General features: G+C 42.7%; 2 protein-coding genes across 4 annotated transcripts in view; one reads left to right on the plus strand and one right to left on the minus strand.

Moving 5' to 3' along the window:
• The window catches only part of STK3 (serine/threonine kinase 3), a 120,732-nt gene extending 116,028 nt beyond the window's left edge, over positions 1-4,704 (plus strand). The window contains exon 11 of the mRNA XM_056484808.1: positions 1,355-4,704. Within this exon, the coding sequence (XP_056340783.1) occupies positions 1,355-1,513 (159 nt within the window). The 3' untranslated portion in view covers positions 1,514-4,704. The remainder of the gene's footprint in view (positions 1-1,354) is intronic.
• Positions 4,705-12,298: 7,594 nt separating this feature from the next.
• Positions 12,299-19,844, minus strand: KCNS2 (potassium voltage-gated channel modifier subfamily S member 2). 3 transcript variants are annotated; one of them, XM_056485670.1, is made up of 2 exons: positions 19,547-19,844; positions 12,299-18,959 (listed from the first exon to the last, which is right to left on the minus strand). In XM_056485670.1, the coding sequence occupies exon 2, from the start codon at positions 18,920-18,922 to the stop codon at positions 17,489-17,491; it is 1,434 nt and encodes a 477-aa protein (XP_056341645.1). In that variant the 5' UTR covers positions 18,923-18,959; positions 19,547-19,844; the 3' UTR covers positions 12,299-17,488. The 3 variants fall into 3 exon arrangements, with proteins under 3 accessions (XP_056341645.1, XP_056341647.1, XP_056341644.1); XM_056485672.1 differs by lacking the exon at positions 19,547-19,844 and adding an exon at positions 19,370-19,425; XM_056485669.1 differs by lacking the exon at positions 19,547-19,844 and adding an exon at positions 19,351-19,425.
• Between the last annotated feature and the right edge of the window lie 2,373 nt (positions 19,845-22,217).

Raw genomic sequence — 22,217 nt, forward strand, 5'->3', positions numbered from 1 at the left:
CATGAAAATGTGCATCTTTTCCATAAGCTCTGTTACGCATTTCTGATAAGCCCTCTCTCTTCATTATGACTATAAAATATTTGTTTACTATGTGCAGTGTGGTCTTTTAGTAGAAGTCACAATGCTGGGGTTTGGACTGTGTGTAGCAGTATGTGTTGCTAATTTATATGCCTCAATTGCTGACAAAAATAAAGATCAAAAGTAGCAGTTAATTCCTCAGGGAACACAGGTCAGATTGTGTTGATGGAAGCCTGCCCTAGATTCATGAATGAAGTATTTACTCATTAGTAGTTGATTCAGAAAAGTTTTTTTTTTTTTACCCGTGAGTTAGGTAGTGTGCTTGTTTGCAGTGTCAGAGTATTTGTAAACAAAATAAAGATTATCCGTTTCCTAAGAGTAAATTATATGCGTTATTTGAAATTTGCTGACTTTTTCACACTGGTGAAGAATAATGGCACATTGGCAGTTCTGACAAGAAAGAAATGCAGAAAGGCACTAAACCACATCAGGAGAAAACCACATAGGCCAGACGCAGAATGCATTTCAAATGCAGATCATTCCCTGCAGTAGCAGGTGGAGCAGTAATGCTCAACATGCCCCAGGATCTGACAAGACTCCAACCTTAGTTGGCAGCAGTCAGCAAGGCAGTGAAATAATTTATGTGTTGTATTATCAGTTTAATGAGTGAATTGTAATGAACTGTTAAGCATTCTGAGAAAATATTTTTGGAGAGAAAAAAACTTGGTCAAAGGTAACCCCCCATGAATTCAGGAAATTATGTCACGTGTTACTTAAAACACTGTTAGCAATTTGTTTTTAGTAGATCTGACAGCAGTCTTTTGAGGAAGACAGGTGCCTTGTCATTCTTATCAGAAAGTACCCCTAAATATCTGTCAAGGGTATTACTAAAACCCAAGGCAGCACTTACAGCAGCTGTCTATTTCTCAGGCTTCTATAAGAAGTTCAATAAGAAGTATTTGATTTTGCAATATAATTTATACACATGAGTGTGTATATATATATTTGTATTCTGTGGCATGCTTTTTTCAGCCTAATGAGTTAAACTCCAGGCCTGTATTTATTTGCAATTTATTTACAAGGTTTGCAAAGGTTTGGTTTTTTTTTGAAGTTAAATATACTATGTGTGTTTGCTTTCATATGCTGTTATTTATTATGAAGCACGCTAAGGCTTTTGGCTATATCAACAGTTATATATATGTATACATACACTCTAAATGTGTAAAAACCCTAGAGTTGTAAATTAAAGGCTTATGAAAGGCAGTGAATTTCATTTTTGTTGAAAGCAGTTTCTAATACTTTTGTGGGATTGTTTTTTTGTTTGGTTGTTTTGCAGTTGAAGAATCTGAGTTTAGAAGAATTACAGATGAGATTAAAGGCTTTGGACCCTATGATGGAACGAGAAATTGAGGAGCTTCGTCAGAGGTACACTGCAAAGAGGCAACCTATCCTAGATGCAATGGACGCAAAGAAACGGAGGCAGCAAAATTTCTGAGTCTGTTTTACCTTCAAACATAATACTAGGAGTCAGTGTGGACACTGGTAATTTTGTAAATCAGAAGGAATTAGATTATGAGAGTTTTCAGAAATCCCATCTGTTAAATTTTCCTTCACAAGCAGTGACAATTGCAGCAGTCAAGAACATTCATACGGTGTTCTGCAAAGGCAGCAAAACACTTTACCACTTGTTTGCATTTTCAAATGTTTAATATAATAGATGTTTAATCTGTTACTTCCCAATCTTTTTCAGGTTTGTAATGGTAACTTGGTGTTGTACATTGGGAATTGTGTTTTGAAGCACCTGGAATGATTTCTTGATTGTGCAACACTACCGAGCCTTATATTGCAATGTATTGTCTCCCACTTAGTAGCATATTTATTATGTAATCTTTGGTTATCCTATTTATTTTATGCCTGTTTTCTGTTGGGAAGTATTAGGATAATATTGTGGAGAGCAGAGTCAAATTAGATAAAATTTCTGTTGTAATATAATGAAAAGCTGCTCACCACTGTATTATCTCTTAAAACTCCAATTTCAACAAATATCCGGATTCAGGACAGCACTTGAACATGTATCCAGCTGATTCATAGCAGTAAAATTTAGGAATAAAGTAAGTAATAGGCACAATGTTTTTCTGCTCTCCTGAATCAGGGACTGTTGTAGTTGAGTAGTACAGTTGTTACACTACAGAGCATTCTTTGAGAGAGTATTTCTGTCATTTGTACGCACACTGAGTTAGCAGTCATTGAACAAGAAAACAAGTGCCTAATCAGTTTTAATTTTTGTTATTCAGGAGAAGCAATACTTACAGTCACTCTTTAAGTGTAAACTTCCAATTGCTATTGCAATTCTGACCAGTATAAACCTCTATTTTGCACCGTAGTTTTATAATGAAGTAACAGCTACACTTTCTGGATATGTTTTTTGTTTTATTATGGGTTTTTTTAATCACTGTTTTGAGGGGAGAGGGGAATTATTACTACTTTGGGGTTTGTTTGTTTTCACATTATAGCTACAAAGGGATAGTAATTTAAAAACCAAAGAAAATAAATTGAATACTTATATTTAATAAGTATAGAAAAGAAGCAACATTTAATAGTGTTCTGAAGAGTTTGTCTTGCAATTGCTAAACATTCAAAATTCTTATAATCTTCTATTGGTAGATTTTGGGGACTCAGAAGTGCAGGACTAAGCTCTTAATAGCTTTTTACAAGTTCTTGTCTGGTTTATGTTGTGAAATATCTATTGGTAGAATTTACAACATTGTGAGAAATATTTCAGACTTAGCAGAAAATGTGATCCGCTCTCTGAACAATCTACTGCGTTCTCTATTGAAATCTTTACTATTGTTGCCTTGTATGTAAATAACTTCACTGTGATAGTCATACTTCTCTGAACAATACAGTTGAAAAGATCTTTCCATTCAGCCTTTAGCTGTTAAACTTTCAATGGTGACTACTGTATGGGCATCTTCTGCTAAACCTTTTCTGGAAGTTAGTAATCATCTCATACCTCTTAACATTAATTATCAACATATGTGGACCATTTTGATGGAACAGTGCTGGTTTTGGAAATGATGCATTATGTCACAAAGCTTATGCCAGTGGAAACAAAAAGTTCTTACAGGACCAGCATTCTACAGCCATGCTGGTACCACTTCTTGGGTTTGAGCCATGCACAGCCATCGCTGTACTTGTCATTCTCTGTGTGTTTGTATGCACACCATGCTCTGACATGTAAACCCTAGAGGCAGATAAATCCTAATTGTGATTGTTAGAACATCCTTATCCTCAACTCTCTTCATACTTCTTAGAGCAATGACCATTCCTTGAGAAAATGCAAGAGCACAGAAGATCCATAAAAATTACTTTAGGCAAGATAAAATGCAGCTGGTAGTCCTATGCCTCAAATTTATACAATGAAATGATATAAAGTAAAAAATGGTATAAACATATCACTTTGTCATTAGATTATAATCATAATGCAGGAAAAATAACAGTACCAACTTCCCCCTATTACTATGGTTCTTATTTATTTAAAGTAATTTCTACTTCTTGAACTTTCTGTTTTTAAAAAACTCAAAGGTGTGTGTGCATACATTGATTTGTGTAGATATACACACATATATATTCATATCTATATATATATATATATAAGAGAAAATACAAAACAGGTTTAAACCATCAGGAAAGGAACCTAGCTTGCCTTTTCTTGGTGTGCCTTTTAAGCAAAGTGTCATTGTCTAGACACTCTTACCTGCAGCTAGATTTGCCCTTACTCAATCTTAAACTTTTCACACCAAAAATGAAGCTTTGAGTAATGTGGCTTTACAGTGTAATAATCAATAATATAAAATGATCACAAATTTCTTATTTTGTGTATTCTGAAAACTTAAGTAATGTGGTACCCTAAAGATGAGCTGTGTATCCCAAGGGACTCCAGTAAAAGGCTATTTTAGACTAGAGCTGTTGCAGTCTGACATCTGAAAGCTATCAGAAGGTAAATGATATCCTTTTTTGTATCCTGATGTGTCTGCATAGAAACAACTCAGAACTTCATACAAATGCATGCACACAGAAATGGAATATACATGCATGAGAAAAATCTGAATGCCATGAATAAGACAAATAAAACAAGCTACTTAAAAAGGTGAAAAATAGCATCTGATGTACTGTAAAACGGCAGGTACAGGATGTTTGTGACCAAAGAATACTTCCATGAATGAGTATGAAATTAGTATGTTGCCATTCTGGTATGGTGCAAACTGCAGTCAGTGTAAGAGCTGCCTTGGACTTCAGCAGCCAGCATATGGAGCTCTGAATCCTGTGCAAGCATTAACATAGAGAAATAGATTTTGTACTCAGAGATGGATGCAACTTATTTTTTCTTTCCTCTGTTTATATAAATGAATCAAATCATCCATGTTGTTGACTTCACATCGCTAATGGAGGATGAGCATCTCTGTAAAGGAAAGCCAATAGTACAGTTATTAAGATACTTTAAAAGCAAGCCTTGCAGGAAATCTAATAGAACTACTGACAAGTTAACCTTCAATAAGATTTTAACCAAGCAATTTCTTGTTTGCTTCTGACTTTGTATGTGTAGGTTTAGTAAGTTAAAAAATTTTTGAAAAATCATTGCTTATTACTAAACATTTTTAATAAAAGCTAATTTTTCCTGTATAATTGTTGACTTGTTCATTCTAACTGAAGCAGTTTATCTTAATAGTAGCCATTAATATTCATTTCTGTAGTCATCCCTCATCCCTTTTGTTTCCTTTCTGTTACACTGTGAGCACAGAAACCCATGTCTCTCAAAGTCAGCTCTGGAAAGGATTTTTCCAGATCACAACAGTGCACAACAGAACTAGAAGTCTGAGGATCCTGTGAAAGTGGATCAGGCCAGAGATCCTCAGTACTCTGTGAAAGTCCCTCTCTCTGCACTCTGATCTTGCTAAAGGCCTAATCCTGAGACAGCTGAGCATCACCCAAATATCTTGGCAGTCTTCTTAGACATCCTTTAGTTGGAGGTACTAGTGGATATAAGGGGTTTGAGTTGTTCCTTTGTTGTTCTCATCACACTAGAAATCCAACAGGCAATAGATAGACTTAAGTAGAAAAAGTGGCTTCATTTAATGTCTTGAATATTAGTCCATTGCCCATTTCTTTTCTGATTTTTAAAAAGTATTCCCTTAACAACTTGCCTACAAATACATTTTAGTAAAAGGAATTCATGACCAATGCTCCACAATGAGCCACAGTATGTTTGAAGTCACAAATGTCTGCTGCTAATCTGAATTAATCTGACATTTATTGGATATTATCATTATCTACTGTTTATTTACAGTAAATAATAGCTTGTCTGCATTGCACAGTGTATTCTGATGAGTGTGCACAGTGGTTTTGGGCTGCTCCTTCATTCATCAGTGTTGAACTTTCAGATATAAATATGGCACATGGTGGGTGAATCCCAGCCCAAGTACATGGGATAGCCTGACTCACCACAGAAAGGCACTGGTCCTTCTGAGCAGAATGTGCACTCTACAACTTCAGTGAAGCACTTGGTGTGCATGTGGCTCTATCAGTGTGGTATGATGAGGGTTATTTTTTCATTAAGTGTATACCTGGTTATAAAGCTAATCAAAAAGGCCTCATGAAGTAAGAAAGTCTTTATTTCTTCTCATTCTTAAATATGTGAAAACTCTTAAATAGGACTCCAGCTTATGGTGGCATTTCTTTCTGTGTTTCCAAAGGCAGTGATGGATGTTAAATAGTTTAGGTTGGAGAAGATCCAGCTGTTAACCCAGCACTGCCAAGTCCACACTAACCATGTCTCTAAGTGCCACATCCACATGTCTCTTTGATTCCTCCAGGGATAGTGACACCACTACTTCCCTGGGCAGCCTGTTCCAGTGCTTGACAATCTTTTCAGTGAAGAATTTTTTTCCCAATACCAAATAAAAACCTGCTCAGGGTGCGACTTAAGGCTGTGTCATGCTGCTGGCTGGGAAATTTGCTGAGATATTTCTATGCCAGGCTGTGATGCAGCAGTGTTATGCCCACTATTGCCAGTGAAAGCCTTGGAGAAGACACATCCTGGGTAGCCCATGTTGTTTCTCATGACTGTGTTGTACCAGATGGAGTAATAGCTTAAGCTTTTTGGAGAAAGGCAAATTACATTGATAGCTTGGTGTGAAGTCATTAAGTTGCATTTGTAAACTACTTTTTCACAAAATGTATTTCTCCTCTTTGTTCAATGCATTCGTTCTGGAAAGGACCTATCTTTTACATGGTGTGCTCTAATCCATTTTGATTTGGTTTAATTTGTTTGCATTTTTAAAGCATATGTGAAAATTCTTCTTATTTTCTTTCTTCTTTTCCTTTTAATGAATGTGGGCATTACTTTTAAGAGCATCCCCTGAGCCAAGTGTCCTTTAGACACAGTGGACACATGCAAATGCCAGTAACAGCTTTTATTCTCTTCTTCTATTTAGAGATCACTAAAGTCTCGGGTGTCCTGGTTTTCCTTCCTTTGAAAGGATGGGATGTTCAGATTCTAAGCAAATCTTTCAGAATAATTGTTAGTTCCAGACCAACAAATGCTTTAGACCTTTTTCCATTATTTGTTAATGGAAACAGTCCTCAGAATAGATTCACACTTCATTTCACTGGGCCTTCAGAGAGTCATCTGGATTGGAGAAGAGTGGTATTTGTCACAGAAAAAGGAAGAAAGAGATAATTTTTTAAAATTTTATTTGAGGAGAGAAGAAAAAGAATATGGCATCTGCACCTGGCCAGGCTGCTAATGAGGCTAATTGTGGATGCGAGGAAAAAATGTGTTGGCTGACAAAAGCAAATTAGGTAGTCATCTGTACAACTTACTGCTCTGTGTTGATGTTTCACATCTGATTTTCTTCCATTCATGTTTATTGTCCTGTGTTTATTTTAAAGATAAAAGTTTCAGTTTTTTTAAACTTTATAAATGGAACTATACCATAATAGTGCCAAGTAAATAAAAATGGTAAAAGAACCTAATCAAAGTCACCAAAGTGGGGGTGTTTTCTCCTCCTTTCCCCACTCGTTTCTGGGGTTACAGAGGCTTCTGATGGCAAATATTTGTCTGTGCATGGAGAGACTTTTCCTTCTGCAGCCCTGGGCAGACATGGATGGAGATGGTTTTATCCAGAGGGCTGGATGAGCTCAGGATGCACCTGTTTAGGATATCATGTGAGTGCTGTGCCCTGCTGGAAGCTGCTGCTTTCCTCCTGCTCCTCTCCCTGCCGGGCCATGGTGCTGGCACTGAGGCTCCTGCAGAGCGTGAGGAACCAACACACAGCAGAGAGTCCTGCTTTGCCAAGAGACTCCATGTGAACCTGGAAGCCTTGATCCCCAGCAGGGTAGCACTGAGCTCAAGTGGTCTGAGAAGCCTTGCAGGAGCCAGCTGTTATCTCAGGGAGAAAGCCATGCTGTGGTGGCAAACAGCTTTTGATGCCACTTGACCTTGTTGACTGGACTGCAGCATAGCCAGAGCTCCCACTAAGGCTTGTTCAGACCAAGGAGTCTGAGAATCACTTTTAACCCTTGGGAAAGATAAAGTTCCTTGTATCTCTTTTTTTAATTGATGTACAAAAAAATATTTAGGAAATTATCTAAGTACAGTGGAATTGTTAGCATCAGCTAACAATCTCTCCATGCCCTGTGACAGGACCTTTCTTAGTGCATTAGCACTATTCCTCAACCTCCCAAGTTCCTACTGTGGGTGCTGGGTTTAGCTTTGCCAGAAGTAATGGTGGGAGCAGGAAGTTTTCATGTGCTGTAGGCAAAGAGCCAGAGTTCTTGCTTGGTGCTGGTTCTTGTTTGGTGCAAACAGGCCTTTCTAAAGCCCACAGAAAATTCAGAGGGGATAAATTGGGAACCAAGCAGGGAGCTGCTCAGGCAGCAAGAAGACATTGGAAGGAATTAAACTATAATCTGATTCTGGGCTCAAATACAGGTTTTCTGCTAGTTACAATGGGGGAAAACATTAATGGTGTTCACCATTTACCATGGCACTGCAAACCCCAGCAACCTTAATTTTTTTTTTTTTTTTCATTACTTATGACAGCTTCAGAAATTAAATTTGTAAATATACATGGCCACATGCTAATGTACCTGGATATGTTTTCCTCTGATTGGCAATTGGCAAATTAATTAAGCCACATGTTGTTTACTAAAAACCTGGTTTCTTCTCCCTGTGGATATTTCTTCTGAAGACAGTTATTATATATTGCAGTGTCTCTCCCTAGCTTCTCCCAGAGAAAAGCTCAGCCCTCCTAGTCCTGTTTTGCTCCTCTAGACAGTATTTGGAGCTGACTAGTGTAATTCTTCAGCTGTTCCTTTGCTGCATACAGGTGTGCCCAGAAGCAAGCACCCTGCCCCCCATTCCTCCTTTCATTCTCTCAGTGTCACTGGAAGGATTGATGCATGAGAAGATGGCTGTGGCTCTCAGATGTTTCTAACACTATTTTTTTCCCTGTTCAGATCTTCCTGCTGCTTTGCACTCCTCCTGGGCTCCCGAGGCTTGCATGGTCACTGTTAAAAAAAGCCTGCAGCAAATACATCAAAGAGGGAGACCAAAAGCTTTTGGGTTGATTTATATGACACTAAGCCTTTTGTGTGATGCATCAATTGATATTTCATTTTTATTGCAGTACAGTGGGGTCTATAGGCTTAACAGCAAGAGGTGTCCTTTTGATCTCTCATCGCACATGAAAACAGGTGTCATAGTCCAGAGATTATGGAGGTCAGAGATTATTTGAGGAAGGATTAAGTAGAAGCACTATTTTTCATAGCAACCATATCCAAAAGCATGAGATTCTTTTAAAAGTGCAGGTGTTATTTCAGTCTAGATAAGTCATATTTATCAATTTTTCCTGCTGAAAGAAGACTAGAATTTTTCAAAGTGTTCTGTGTTAAAAATGCAGAAACAAGTCAAATGCTCCACTTCACTTATAAGTAAAATTAATAAAATAACTTTTTCTGAGTCTCCTGAAGTCCAGATGAAATTTTGGGTTGTTTTTCCTGTTATTTGATCTTTACAGAAAATGGCCTTGAGAGTGTTCAGAAAATAATGGGGTGACTGTGTTAATGTTCAGCACTGCACTGATTTATACACATGTACAATTGCTTAGTCCAAATCCGATTTACCTGAGAAAGTGAACAGAATTCTCTGATGTGGTAAGTAGTGGTTCAGTATTTCAGTAAATACAACTGAAATACTGCTGTGACTCATTCCAAGAGTCCCTCATCCCATTAGAAACTAAAACAACCAAAAGCAATTTGGTAACCCACTATAGGTATGTGGGTATCTCTCCTGCTAAGGAGAAACATCCACCACTGATTGCTCATCTTTTATAAAAATAGAATTGTTTTTGAGGCTGTTTACATTCCACAATGTAATGTGGGTTAAATCAATAGTGTTGTATTAGATTCAAAAAACCCAAGAAATCTATTCCTCCTAGTTAGTGTAATTACAACTTTTGTTGACGAGCAGATGTTTAAACAACCACCAAATATGTAATCATTAGAATAAGTAAGGAATTGGGGATCTCTATGATTATAGGACCAGCAATACAGTAGTCCTGCATCCTAAAAATTAATGCAAATTTATTCCAGGAGTAGGTATAATTTTCAAGCCTTTTAAGTGTAGTTAGTGTTGATTTATTCAGTCCATCAACTGACATCAGTTTATACATCTCATAGCACTTGTCTTCAGTTACTGCCTCCACAAAAAGCTCAACAGTTTGGTCCCATCTTTCTGCTAGAGTAGGAGAAAGTCTTATTTGCACAGTGTCTGACTAATGTGAACTGAAGTGTTTACTTCAGCTCTTTGCTCTAGAACAAGGAGCAACCATTCAGGCTTTTTTAGAGTAGTGCTCCATTTCTGAGCTGTCTTCCATCTTCTGTCCTGATCAGTGGCTCGAGGGTGCTCAGGGCTCAATGGGCACTGTGCTACAGAGCCAAGCAGCTGCCGTGTTCCCTCATCACAGCAAGGGACAGAACCTGCGTGGCCTTACCTTCCCAAAGTATTGTGAGGCTGCCAAGCTCATGTTTGGAGTGCCATGCAGCTGACCCAGGGGAGGGGAGGGGAGGTCTGAAATCCCTGGCTGTGCTTAGAAATTTGAACTTGAAATTTTTGGAAGGTAGTCTCTGATTTTTGGTCCAGGTGTCTAAATGAAACCATGCAAGACGTAACTGTCCTGTGCACTTCGCAAGGAAAGAATTGAGACACTGTTTAGTTGCAGCTTAGTTTTCTTTTCAGGTTTATTCTTCTTTTCTGGGCTGCATAGGATTAATGCTTTATTTTAAAAGCTCAGAACTGAAATAGACTGACTTTTCATTCCCCATGGCTTTCTTCTCATCTTCTCTGGCAAGATGAAAAGATGCACTTTGCTTTTATAATACAGCTTTTTCAGGATGGAAAATTGTCTTGTTTCAGGTATCATTAACTGTCTAGCAAAGCCTTTTTCTTCTGTATTCTTGGTATGTCTAGACTGACCTTTCTCTTAGTCTAAAGGGATTCCTAAGGAAATCAAATGCACCTAGAAACACCTGTCACCTCTGATTCTTTCCCAGCATGTTAAATTGTTTCGGTGCTCTGGGGCTCCTGCCGAGTGTGAGGAAGCATATTTGTATTTTTGTGTGTGGTGGATGGGCCATTGCTGTGTTTCTACACACATGAAGCAGAGTCCTTTGTGCTCTCCATGCAAGAGAGGGGGAGACACATAGGGGGAGTAGGATGGGGATAAGCCACTCCTCTGGAAGGTGCTTGCAGGTGGCATCAGCCTCTTCCCTGGTTTCAGCTGTCTTCTTTAGGGCATGCTCCCACAGGGATTGCTGAGAACCAGCTCACCAAAGAAAATACATCCAGAGCTTCTTCCTTCAATAGGAAGGGATCACAATGTTAAAAAATGTGGCAGTAGAAAGGTGTGCCTTAGTACAGAAAGAAGAAAGAAACAACACAGAGAATAGATTTTTCCCACAAGTAAATCACAATTTTGACATGTTATCTTTTGCCATACTTGGAAAATGTAACATAGGGAGGTGGTAGCCCATAGTCTGATGTTCCCAGGCACTGATACAATAGAAATAAATTAGAATTTACCTAATGGTAATCAAATGGATGGTCCTTAAGGGGGCTATGGTAGGATGTCAGTATTCAGAACATTTCACAGAATGGGACAGAACATGAATTTCAGAAACAGCATAGTAATTTGACAGGATAATTTCCACTGAAAGTTGGTGGGAACTCTGAATCCTCATTTTGCTGTGTACAACCCCTCCACATCACCTTTCCTCTGATGTCATGGAGGCTCCAGGAATGGCCATGTCAGGCCATGGCAGGTACAGAGGGTGAGGCAGGAGGTACAGGACTTGGCATGGGCAGCAGAGCAGCTGCTGGCAAGCTAACTGTGCTGCTGTGTGAGTACCACTCATCTTCCAAGTAAGATTAAGAGTTTTCTTTGAAAATCAACAGTGTCATCAGTGGAATAGTCTGCTCAAAGCTACACAGACTTTTGCACCACACAGAACACCTGCACACAACAAGCAGATGCTGGACCATGCATCTGAGAGTGGGCAGCTCTTAGGCTGCTTTAGATCTGTAGAAGAAATTGTCAGATTTGTAGGAGTCTTTGTCCAATTCCTGAAAAACTTAGCCCTGTTTGTATCTGAACAGGGATTTGTGAGAAGCCAGAACCCATTAGTACCCTTAAAGAAAAAAGTGAAGAGTGGGAGGTGCTGATGTTTCTTTGCACTTCTGTGAAGCTGAAATGCTGGATTTGTGCCACTGCCTCTTAAGGCAAATTCTTGTGTTTATCCAAGTGAGGACCTACATGATTTAGGGTTGTGTATAAAGGGTGAGGCAATGTCAGGCAAACAAATTTCTGCAGTGGGAGGTCAGTGTGAGTCTCAACACCTGTGAGATGATTCTCCATCCTCATTTCTAACAGGGCAAATAAATTCCAGAGCCAGACCTTTGCCAGCAGTGTCATATGATCTTGGGAAACACTTTCTAGACAGTTTGGAGGTTGCTTCCTCCACTTGACAACCCATAATTTTATATGAGAGGTGAAGAGATCCACAATTTTTAATAAGAGATATGTTTCTTAGCAGCTTCAGTGATTGCTCTGTAGAACTGTTGCTTTGAATAATGTATTACCCCTTGCTCTATTTTTAACCCTGTAAATTATTCTCAGATGAGAAGCATATCCTTTTTTTTTCTTTTTAGGAGAAAGGCAGAATCAGTAAAGGATGCTAAAAGATGCTTCAGAATGTTCAGATGGGAACATTATTTTACCGTCTGAATAGTGTACAACTTGAAAGTTAGTTACAGGAGATCAAATTAATTTCTGGTGTAGGTTAATGGGAAGCCAGGTGCATAAATTGGAAAAGAAAATAAGAATAACATAATGAGAAAAGAATAGTTCTGGCACAAGACTCCACCAAGGGATATGAGTGGTGCCTTGGGTTGAATGTTGTTTGAAAGCACCATCAAAGGTAGATTAAAGTCAGGAGTATTGTGGGAGGAAATGGATAACCAGCACAGCAGGAGCAGTTACTCCAGGGGCTTTCTGCTGCTTATATGTGCACAGCTGGGGCCTCTAGGGAAGGGCTTATTTTGGAAGAGATGAAAGGTCGTGTCAAGTTGATTTAATGCCTCCAAATGCTGGTGGTATGTTGTTTAGTCCCTAATCTGTCAGGTACAGAACAAGAAACTTGCACTGTTTGTTCAACTGAAAAATGTGGGTTCCCCACCACAATCACCAATTAAGAGCATTTCTAAGAATAGAAATCTAGCCTGATGTGCATATTTAAAAAAATTTATCTTCACAACAAGGCCCAGGCTTCTCTTTGATTATAATGTATACTCAGAATATCCTGAAACTTAAATCAGCTCTAGATCCCTGGTGAAAGATAATTTTTATGCATTTAATTTCCATTTTGTGGCACAAAACTGAGTTCTTGAGTGCATTACACACTACTGGGACAAGACACACAGAACAAAGAGCACCAGATACAGTAGTTCCCTGCAGTCTTGTAGAGTTCTATACAAAAAGGTACAAAGGTATTAAATTTGGAAAACTAAATGCAAAGTTTTTTGTTTTTAAGTTTGCAATGTGAAGTAGCTCATGCTCTATATAACATGAGAGGAAAAACCAGTCTGTTTTCAAAATGGAAAGTCTGCAGGGAAAGAGAGAATTAGCAACTCATGAAAGTAAATGAGTAATAAACCAGGCAATAATACAAAATCTGAACATACATAAAAAGCTTAATCACAATCTATATATAGATTTTACATCTCAGGAACATAATGTAACATATTGCTTCTCAAGGGCATCTCTGACTCTCCTAATAGCCTAGATTTGTACTAGAAATCCAGATTCTCTAACAGTTTATTCCTGGCAATAAAGCAAGTTACCTCATTTGAAATATTACCACAATTCTCATTTAAATAATACAAAGCTCTCAGATGAAAGAGAGTAGGCACAGCATTTTCACTGGTCCCACGAAGGTGACTGTCACAGGCAGGAGGAGCACAGGCCGAGGCAATGTTCAGAAAACTGCACATCCATACTAAGGAGATTTCTGACCACTGAAATTTTCCAGCTCTGAAGAAAGTGGTCAGTTAGTCCTCTCATCCTTCAGTTCTGACCCAGTGGGTTATGGAAGGGCAGACACCCTGTTCTCACACGACAGTGAGTGAGGAAGTCTTCTTAAGTACTGACTATGTAAAAAATACCCCACGTCTTCTCCCCTGTTTAGGCTTTGGAGAGATTGCATTCTTTCTTCAAAGTGTAATGTAAACATTTTCCTATAGCTTTTATTTAATGAGAGATGTGTTTTCTCAGCACTTACTGAGCCCTAGAATAGACATTGCTTCATGAAATGTCAGGAAAAATATGCCTTATTGTTCCTTAGCTAATATTTTGGGGCAGCTAAGGCAGCAACATTACTTAAATCATTAAATTGTTATTCTGCTCAGTGAAAAATTCTGTTAGTCATAAGCAAGTATTAAAACTGCTGTACAATACTGTCCAATTCTCAAATATAATAAGGTGTGCCTTATTCTTCCTTACCTAGATATTGTGGGGCAACTAAGACAGCAACATTGCTTAAATCATTAAATTGTTATTCTGCTGAGTGAAAAATTCTGTTAGTCATAAGCAAATAGAAAACTGCTGTACAATACTGTCCATTGCTCAAACATAATAAATCAAAGCAGAAGTAATGCAAAAAAAGGGCTACATCCCCTAGCATGGTCAGGGAACAGGACTTGTAAAAACAAAACTAAAAGGAAGCTTGAGAGGTAAAAACCTGTGAAAATACGTATACAAGGCCATATGGTTGCAGTCTATAAAAACACTAAGAGGAAAATGAAATATTTAAGCTAAAGAACAGTGTTGGCAAAAGGAAAAAATTGCTGGTATAAAGCAGCCATTAATAAAATTGTGCTAAAAGTTGTGCAAGCCTTGGAGAGCAGCATAGCTCTAGAATGGTCTTCAAGAGGAGGAGGGAAGCAAAAATGTGACTACGTTTAACATGGAGTAAGTTAAGTTTATGAAAGGAATTCCTGTGCACTGTGTGAAGTAATTGTCATGATAATAAGAACATCTTAAACTGTAGTACTTTATTTATTTAGTGTCTTTGATCAAAAGCACTTTATAAAAATGCAATAATGAAAATTCCATTCAACCAGTACAATAAAAGTTGGAATTCCTTGGGTATTTCATTTTCTTTAGTAAAATGCAATTTGGACCCATTCCAGTCAATATTTGCAGAAATGACAGAGCATCAGCCCTACAAATAATAATAAATCTAGAACATAAGATAAGCTATAGGTTATTGAAATGATGTGTTGCAAAGTTAAATCCAACCTTTGCAATGTTAAACTAGCAACAGCTGAGGGAATTTGTGGCTCTTTGGGAAGTCTACAGGTCTCACCAAATAACTGCTCTGAAAGTCCCTGGTTTTCAGCTCTGTAAATCTACTGTTTATGAAACTGAGATAAAACCACTGCTTGCAGCTGAGTTCTTCAAAAGCCCCAACCACCAGACACAGTTTGCAGTGTCCTTTGCATCAGTGAGAGAATTTGCCACCCTTGCAGCATGTAGGCTGGAGGGTATGTGCTGCCCACACCCACCTCTTCCTCCCCTTGTTTGTTGGTATTTCAGTTCCACAGGTGACCTCACGCTGCTCCCTGTGCAGGTGGCTGTTTGTGGGTGTGTCATTGTTTGACATGTGCAGTATGAATCAGGGACAGGAGTACTGAATTTATGCCTGGGAGTCAGCATAAATTGAATTGAACCAGCCCTATCCAGAAGTGTAAACCTTAGCAAAATGTTTCAAGTTTGGACACCAAATTCAGGTTATCTAGGTCTACCTTCAGGACTGTGTATATGGCACTTTCAGTTGGAAGGACAGCAAGCAAGGCCTTGCCAATTGACTTAAAACTTGTGCAGGCTGTGTTGAAAATTGGTAAGGCTGGAAAGGACCTTTTTCCCTCACACTTCATGGCCTAAATCAGCTACTAACTGATGTGAAGGAAGGGTGTTCAGAGGGAATGGGTAAGTAATGGAGGGTAAGTAATTACACACTGTGTATAGTCATAGATCACTGGGCAAACAGAAATCCCATCCTGGGTCCTCACCTTTCTGTTTTTTAGGTGGACCTGATACAGCATCAAAAGATCCAGACCAAGCTGCAACCTCTAATAGCCTAAATGAGGCAATTACTTATTCATACCATATTTGCTTTATTTTGTTGGTTGAACCACCCTTTGTCATGGTTTAAAAACACAGTCTTCCAAACAAGACAATTTCAGCTTTAGTATTTTAATTTCTCTTCTAATTAGCTTGAATTTAATTTCTGCACCTCTCTAGTCTTCACAAGTAAAACTAACAAAAAAATTAATTGGAACATTATATGTAATGCATGGGATGGAAAAGCAGTAGGATCTGAAGAAAAATAGTGTTCTGCCCTCTGAGTGCCAGTAGTTTTTCTAGCACAGAAGTGAAAAGGGAAGCAGTGGCTTCTGCCTGTTGACTACAAGTGTTTAGTCTCTGTACAGTTGTGTAAGGGAGGAGACTGAGCACTCAAAAAACAACTCTATGCAGATTCATTATTACTCTTGAAATCGCATATGATCTGTTCTCTCATGGTTTTTTTTAAACAATTACATGCCAGCCCTTGAAAGGGTTTAAATTGACTACATCACAGAAGTAGGTAGGAGGATCTACCCACAGATAGTGCAGTATTAAGCTCTTTATCTGTTCCCTTCTTAGGCCCTTTTACTCTCCCTTAGCTGTAAATTGAGAGTTTCTTTCGGAGTGAAAATGGTTTTTTGCTTAGAGATTCCTTGGCAGAAATTTTAATGGAATTGTCTGTCATCAACACCTGCTTTCAAGCTTTGCTGATAAAATTAGATTTTATATCTCAGCATCACATATGGCATCTTTATAATTAGTCTTTTTGCAGTATATGAATGTCAATTCCTAAAATGCTGCCTGTACTGTTCATGTGGGAATATTTCACTTCAATAATCAAATCCAAGTTTTTCATTGGAGCTTCTAATTGTTTAAAGCCCACAGCTTCATGTGTCTAATCTCAAAACCATTTTGATGGACTGATACAATACATTTGCAGCTGCACTGGGACCAAGCTGTGAGCAGACCCCTTCTGGAAATGGGATCCTGAGAGCTCTATATGGGCCTTCATACCTAGAGTCACTTGTGGAAATGTAGTTTTTGAATATAGAGCTATCTGAAAATGAGGCATGGCCTTCTTCAGAGGGCTCAGTATTGATCTAATATTGGAAAGGAGGAAGGTCTATGCCCAAGAGATTCTGAAAAATATTACTATACATACCATTTCAGAAGAAGAACACCCAGATTTTAACACACATACTCAAGAGTAAGCAAACTTACAGGTGTTTTCAGGCAAGTGATGATCAGAATTACTGGTCAGCAATATAGGTAGAAGTGTTCCTGCATCAGTGACTCACATGTGGCTGTTTCAAACCATTGTAAAATGCATGGGAAGTCCTATACTAGTACAGACACCAGTATAGGTGATAGGTGATTTTTTCATTACTTGTGTCACAGCTGAGAATTTTTATTCCACTTGGGTACATTCATTTCTCTGCTCAAATGAGAAAATGCACAAAGTAACAGATCATCACTATACCACTAGCACTAATGTCATGGAAGTGGTAACATTTGTATGGAAAAGTCAGCATTTAGTACCCTTATGGAACAGGATGAAAATGTGCAAACTGTTAACTTGTAATAGAAATGTCTTTAGTTTCTCAAGTGCAAAGTGCAGTGTCAGCAACACTATCTTCTAGAAAAAAAAAATCCAAAAAACAAATAGGAAAACATTTATAAACATAGCTCTTGATAGCTCTCATGCAAACTGCTGTCAGACTTGTACACTAATGCAGTGAATCATTCAGGCTCAGCTCACTGGGGGTACTCCTGCTCATATTGGTCAGACTGGCCATAAGGGACTTAACTTTATAAGCATAGTAGTCCCTTAAATTGACAGATGGAACTTCTTTCATGCCATCACCAAAATCACAGCTTCTCATGGCACTCTCTAACTGCTTCTGACGCCTATAGAAGTGGGAGAATTTATTAAAGATCAGTGTAATGGGAAGCACTACCACTAGGATACCAGCTAGGATGCATGCAGATGCCGTCAGCTTGCCAGCTGTGCTCCCTGGCACCACATCCCCGTAGCCAACTGTGGTCATGCTAACAGTAGCCCACCACCAACAAGCAGGGATGGTGGCTAACCCCTCATTCTCTTCTTTCTCAATGGTGTAAGCAACTACTGAGAAAATGGAGATGCCAACAGAGAGGTAGAGTAAAAGAAGCCCCACCTCTCTGTAGCTGTACTTCAGGGTGGCTCCGAGAGACCTGAGACCTGTGGAGTGTCTAGCAAGCTTTAATATGCGGAAGATCCTCATGAGTCTCAGGACTTGTGCAACTCTGCCTAAATTTGCTAAAGTCGGACTGCTTTCCACAACCAAGTTGACAATTAACGTAATATAAAATGGAAGGATAGACATTAGGTCAATCAAATTCAGGGCATGCTTGAAAAATTTTAAAAAGTCAGGAGCTACTGCAAATCTCGCCACCAGTTCAAAAGTGAACCATGCAATACCAAAATGTTCCACGATTTCAAAGCGAGGGTCCTCCTCGGGGTTCCCGTTGCTGTCAACAATCTGGAAGTCTGGGAGGCTGTTCAGGCACATGGTCACAATGGAGCCCAGCACCACCACTATTGAAAGGACACTGAAGATGCGGCTTAAAACTGAGTACCCAGGATTATCCAAAGCAAGCCAGAGCTGCCTCCTGATGTTTCCAAAGGGCTGTTTGTCAAATTTAGAGGCATCATTGTAGAATGCCAAAATCTCATCGAAAGAAGATGTCGTACTTTCCTGGTCACTTTGTTCCTCCCATTTCTCTTGGTCTGGCTCCATTTTCCTCCCATGGTAGCTATAACTGCAGCAGGAGTCTATAAAGAATTCATTGATTCCCCAATATTCAATCTCCTGGCTGAAAGAAAACACACAGAGTTCGCCCATCACATGGAGCTTGCCAGTGTTATAAAAATGTAGCACATAAGGAAAGAGCTCGGGGTTCCTGTCAAAATAAAATTCATTCTTGGTGTCATCATAGTCATCACAAAGCTCCAGTATCGACTCCTTTGAGTGGCAGCTTAGTAATTTGCCCAGCCTGGTCTCGGGGAACCTTAATAATGTGTTGGATCTCATCTTTTTCTTAAAGCCTCCAACGTTGATGCTGATCTCATTGTCTTCAAAATTTGCTTCAGATAAAGCCCTCAGACTCTGCCCTGTCATAGTGAGCTCCTTCCAAATGTGGGTAGGGAATGAAAACCTAGGATACAATTACACAGAAAGTTGGCAGAATGAACAAATCTACAGCATGTTCACCTACTGATGCATGCTCTTTTGTTCTTTCTTTTCTTTCTTCTCTTTCTCTCTTTCATTCTCTCTCTCTCTCTCCTTCTTCCCTTCTTTCCTTCTCTCCTTTTCTTCTCCCCCCTTTTCCCGTTTCCTATCTTGTCCCCCTTCCTCTTTTTTCCCCCTGTTCACTCGCTTTCCCTCTCTTTTTCTCCCTCTGCCCCCGTTTCTCCCCTTTTCCCCCTTTCCTTTTCTCCCACTGAAGACCTTGAGGGAGGTTCCTTTGTTCCCGCTGCAGGCTCCTGTCCCTCCCCTCGCCCTTCACCTGGGCTGCGGCTGTCGCTCCCACCGCCCCCGTTACTCACGGCCTTTGTGCCACCGGACCTTTCATTCCCTCCCGGCCGCGCCACACGAGGAGCCCCCGCCGCCGCCCGGGCTCCGTCCCTGGCCGCGCCTCGGGGGCCGGAGCCCCGCAGCGACCCGCGGGGAGCGCGCCCCGCCCGCCGGCTCCGCGGCTCTCCGCGCTCTCCGCGCTCTCCGCGCTCTCCGCGCCCGCCCTACCTGCTGCCTCAGCGGCCGCGGCCCCGCTGCTGCCCCCGGCCCCCGCCCGCCATCGCCGCCGCCCGCGGGGGCCGCCAGGGCTCGCCTCGCTGCCCGGGGCTGCCGGTGCCGGGGCTGCCGGTGCCGGGGCGTGCTGGTGCCGGGGATGCCGGTGCCGGGGCTGCCGGTGCCGGAGGAGTGCTGGTGCCGGAGATATCGGTGCCGCGGGATGCCGGTGCTGGAGCAGTGCTAGTGCCGGGGATGCCGGTGCCGGAGATGCCGGTGCTGGAGCAGTGCTAGTGCCGGGGATGCCGGTGCCGCGGGATGCCGGTGCCGAGGGACGCTGGTGCCGGGGGGGTGCCGGTGCCGGGCCGGACAGGGCAAGGCAGGGCAGGGCAGGGCAGGGCAGGGCAGGGCAGGGCAGGGCAGGGCAGCTCGGCCCCGCCGGCCCGCGGTGCTGAAGGGACAGCGGCCGCCCCGCTCAGCGGCGGGAGGCGCCGGCACGCCCGCTCGTCATGGCGACGACCCCCGCGGCTGCCGCCCGCCCCCGCCGCTCCCACCTACCCCGGCCCGACCCGCCGGCAGCGATCGGGGGTGGGTGGCGGCCGGGGGCTGCGGAGGGGCGGCCCGGCGGAGCCGCTGTGCCGGAGCTGCCGCCGCTCGCCCTCTCGCTCTTGCCCCCGCGCATCGGCGGCAGCGGCGCCGCGAACTCGGGTTCCCTCCCCACCCGGTCCTGCTTCACGCCGGCTCCGAGCGGCACAAGCTCCCGAGGGGGACGGGGGACGCCCACCCACGGGCACCCCGGGCCCGGTGCCGAGGGGCGCCGCCCGCCCCTCACCCCGCCGGGAAGGCACCGGGCGAGCCGGAGCCGGAGCCGGAGCCGCTGCCCCGCCCGTGGCCAGCGGGCCCTCGCTGTGGCTCCTGGGCACGGTCCCTGCGGAGACCGACAGCAGGAAAGACGGGGACACCTGTCAGAGCACTCGGTGTGAGGGGAGCGGAGCTGCTAGCCTCGCCCCCCCTCAGTCGCCCGCTGGGAGCCCCCGACCCCCGCACAGAGCCCTGCAGCCACCTCGGGAGGGACAGCCCTGAACGGCTGCACCTCGGGCAGGGCAGGGAGGGCTGACCTCCTTGCGCTGCTGCTCTTGGTGGGTACACTCCTCGTGCTAGCACATGGAACAGTGTCCAGCTACACGGTCAGTGCTAGCAGCGTCCCTGCCCACGCTGCAGGCGGCTGGGAAGAAATCGCCCCTGTGTTGCCGAGCCCGCGGTGAGGCCGAGTTTCTGGGGGAGAAAGCTGATCGTGGCAATCCCTGCGCACCTGACCCCGCCCTGAGCACAGACGCTGCGAGACAGGTGCTTTATGTGAGATAACCCACATCGGCTCCTGCCGGCTCTCACTCGTGGTCCCACGCCTCTGAAGTCCGGCTCCTGGAAATGGACTGCTGTCAGTGCTCTGTAGGGTTAGGGTGTGCAGGCGGATGAAGATTCCTCGCTTGCTTCCTCCAGCCCTGTCAGAGCCCTGAGCACTCCAGCCCTGTGCATCACCTCCGGCTTGTTCCTCAGAGCCTTGGTGGGGAGAGAGGTTGAGCCCTAGTTACAAGGAACCCCCAGTATTAAAGATCAGCCCTTTAAGAGCCCAGGAAACTGAGTGCAGGAATGGAGTGGGGCAAATAAATCCTTGTGTGTGATGCTGGCCAGGCCTCCAAGAGCTCAGCTTTTCTACCTGGGGTGTAGCGATCACCCCACCATATCCCCCAAGGCTGGTGCATTGTGTGGCCGAGGACTCCACACCTCTGGGGACGCTCCCACAGCACCCTCAGCCCCCGGAGGTGCTTCGGAGGATCAGTGGTGCTACAGATGGTCCCCCCCTCGCCTTTTCTCGGCTGCTGTGTGCTCTTGCTTTGCTCTCCTGCTGCTGAGTGCCTCCTGCCTCCCTTTCCTGCGCTGCCCTGGGTCAGGGCTCTGTGTCCCTGCAGGCGTCACTGCGTGTGCGGTGACATCCCAGGGGACGCTGAATCCGCACGGAATTCCGGACGCCAGGCTGCTGTCCTGGCCAGGGGAGGTGCTGCTCCTCTCCAGCCCTTCCCCTGCTAGGAGGTGGCACGCAGCAGGCAGGAGGCTCTGCAAATGCAGCGGCGAGCTGTCCATCTCCTGCAGCCGCGGTGTCGATGCCCGCAGAGGCAGCTCTCCTGCGTGCCCGGGGCAGGGCAGCTGCTGTGTTAGTTTGTGACAGCCGCCTCCTCTCGGGGCTCTGCTGCGAACCGCTCACTCTAATTATACTGGATTTTAATGCCTGGGGCAAGGGGTGGCAGGACACAGGACTGGGAAACCACCAAGTTAAAATTTTTGAGTTGGATGCCCCACCACGTTCCTCAGGGCTTGGATAAATCACAAAACTTCTCTATTGTAATTTCCCATTCACTCTCAGGAGAACAAAAATAACTCATATTCCCCAGTAACATTACAAGGAGTAGTGAGCTGCTGCTGCTGCTGCTGCTGCTGCTGCTGCTGGAAGTGCTTTCAAGCTATATCTGTGTATTTTCACCAGCTCTACTCCATCCTGGCTAGCTAGTGGGGGCTAGTGGGGGCTTTAAACGTATTGAAACATCTTCAGCGAATTTGTAAAGATATAAATTACTTTTGCTTCTTATTCTTAAATTAAATATTTTTCCCTAATGCTGCTTTGGAACAA

Source organism: Oenanthe melanoleuca, chromosome 2, assembly GCF_029582105.1.
Source record: "Oenanthe melanoleuca isolate GR-GAL-2019-014 chromosome 2, OMel1.0, whole genome shotgun sequence".
NCBI classification, from domain to species: Eukaryota; Metazoa; Chordata; class Aves; order Passeriformes; family Muscicapidae; genus Oenanthe; species Oenanthe melanoleuca.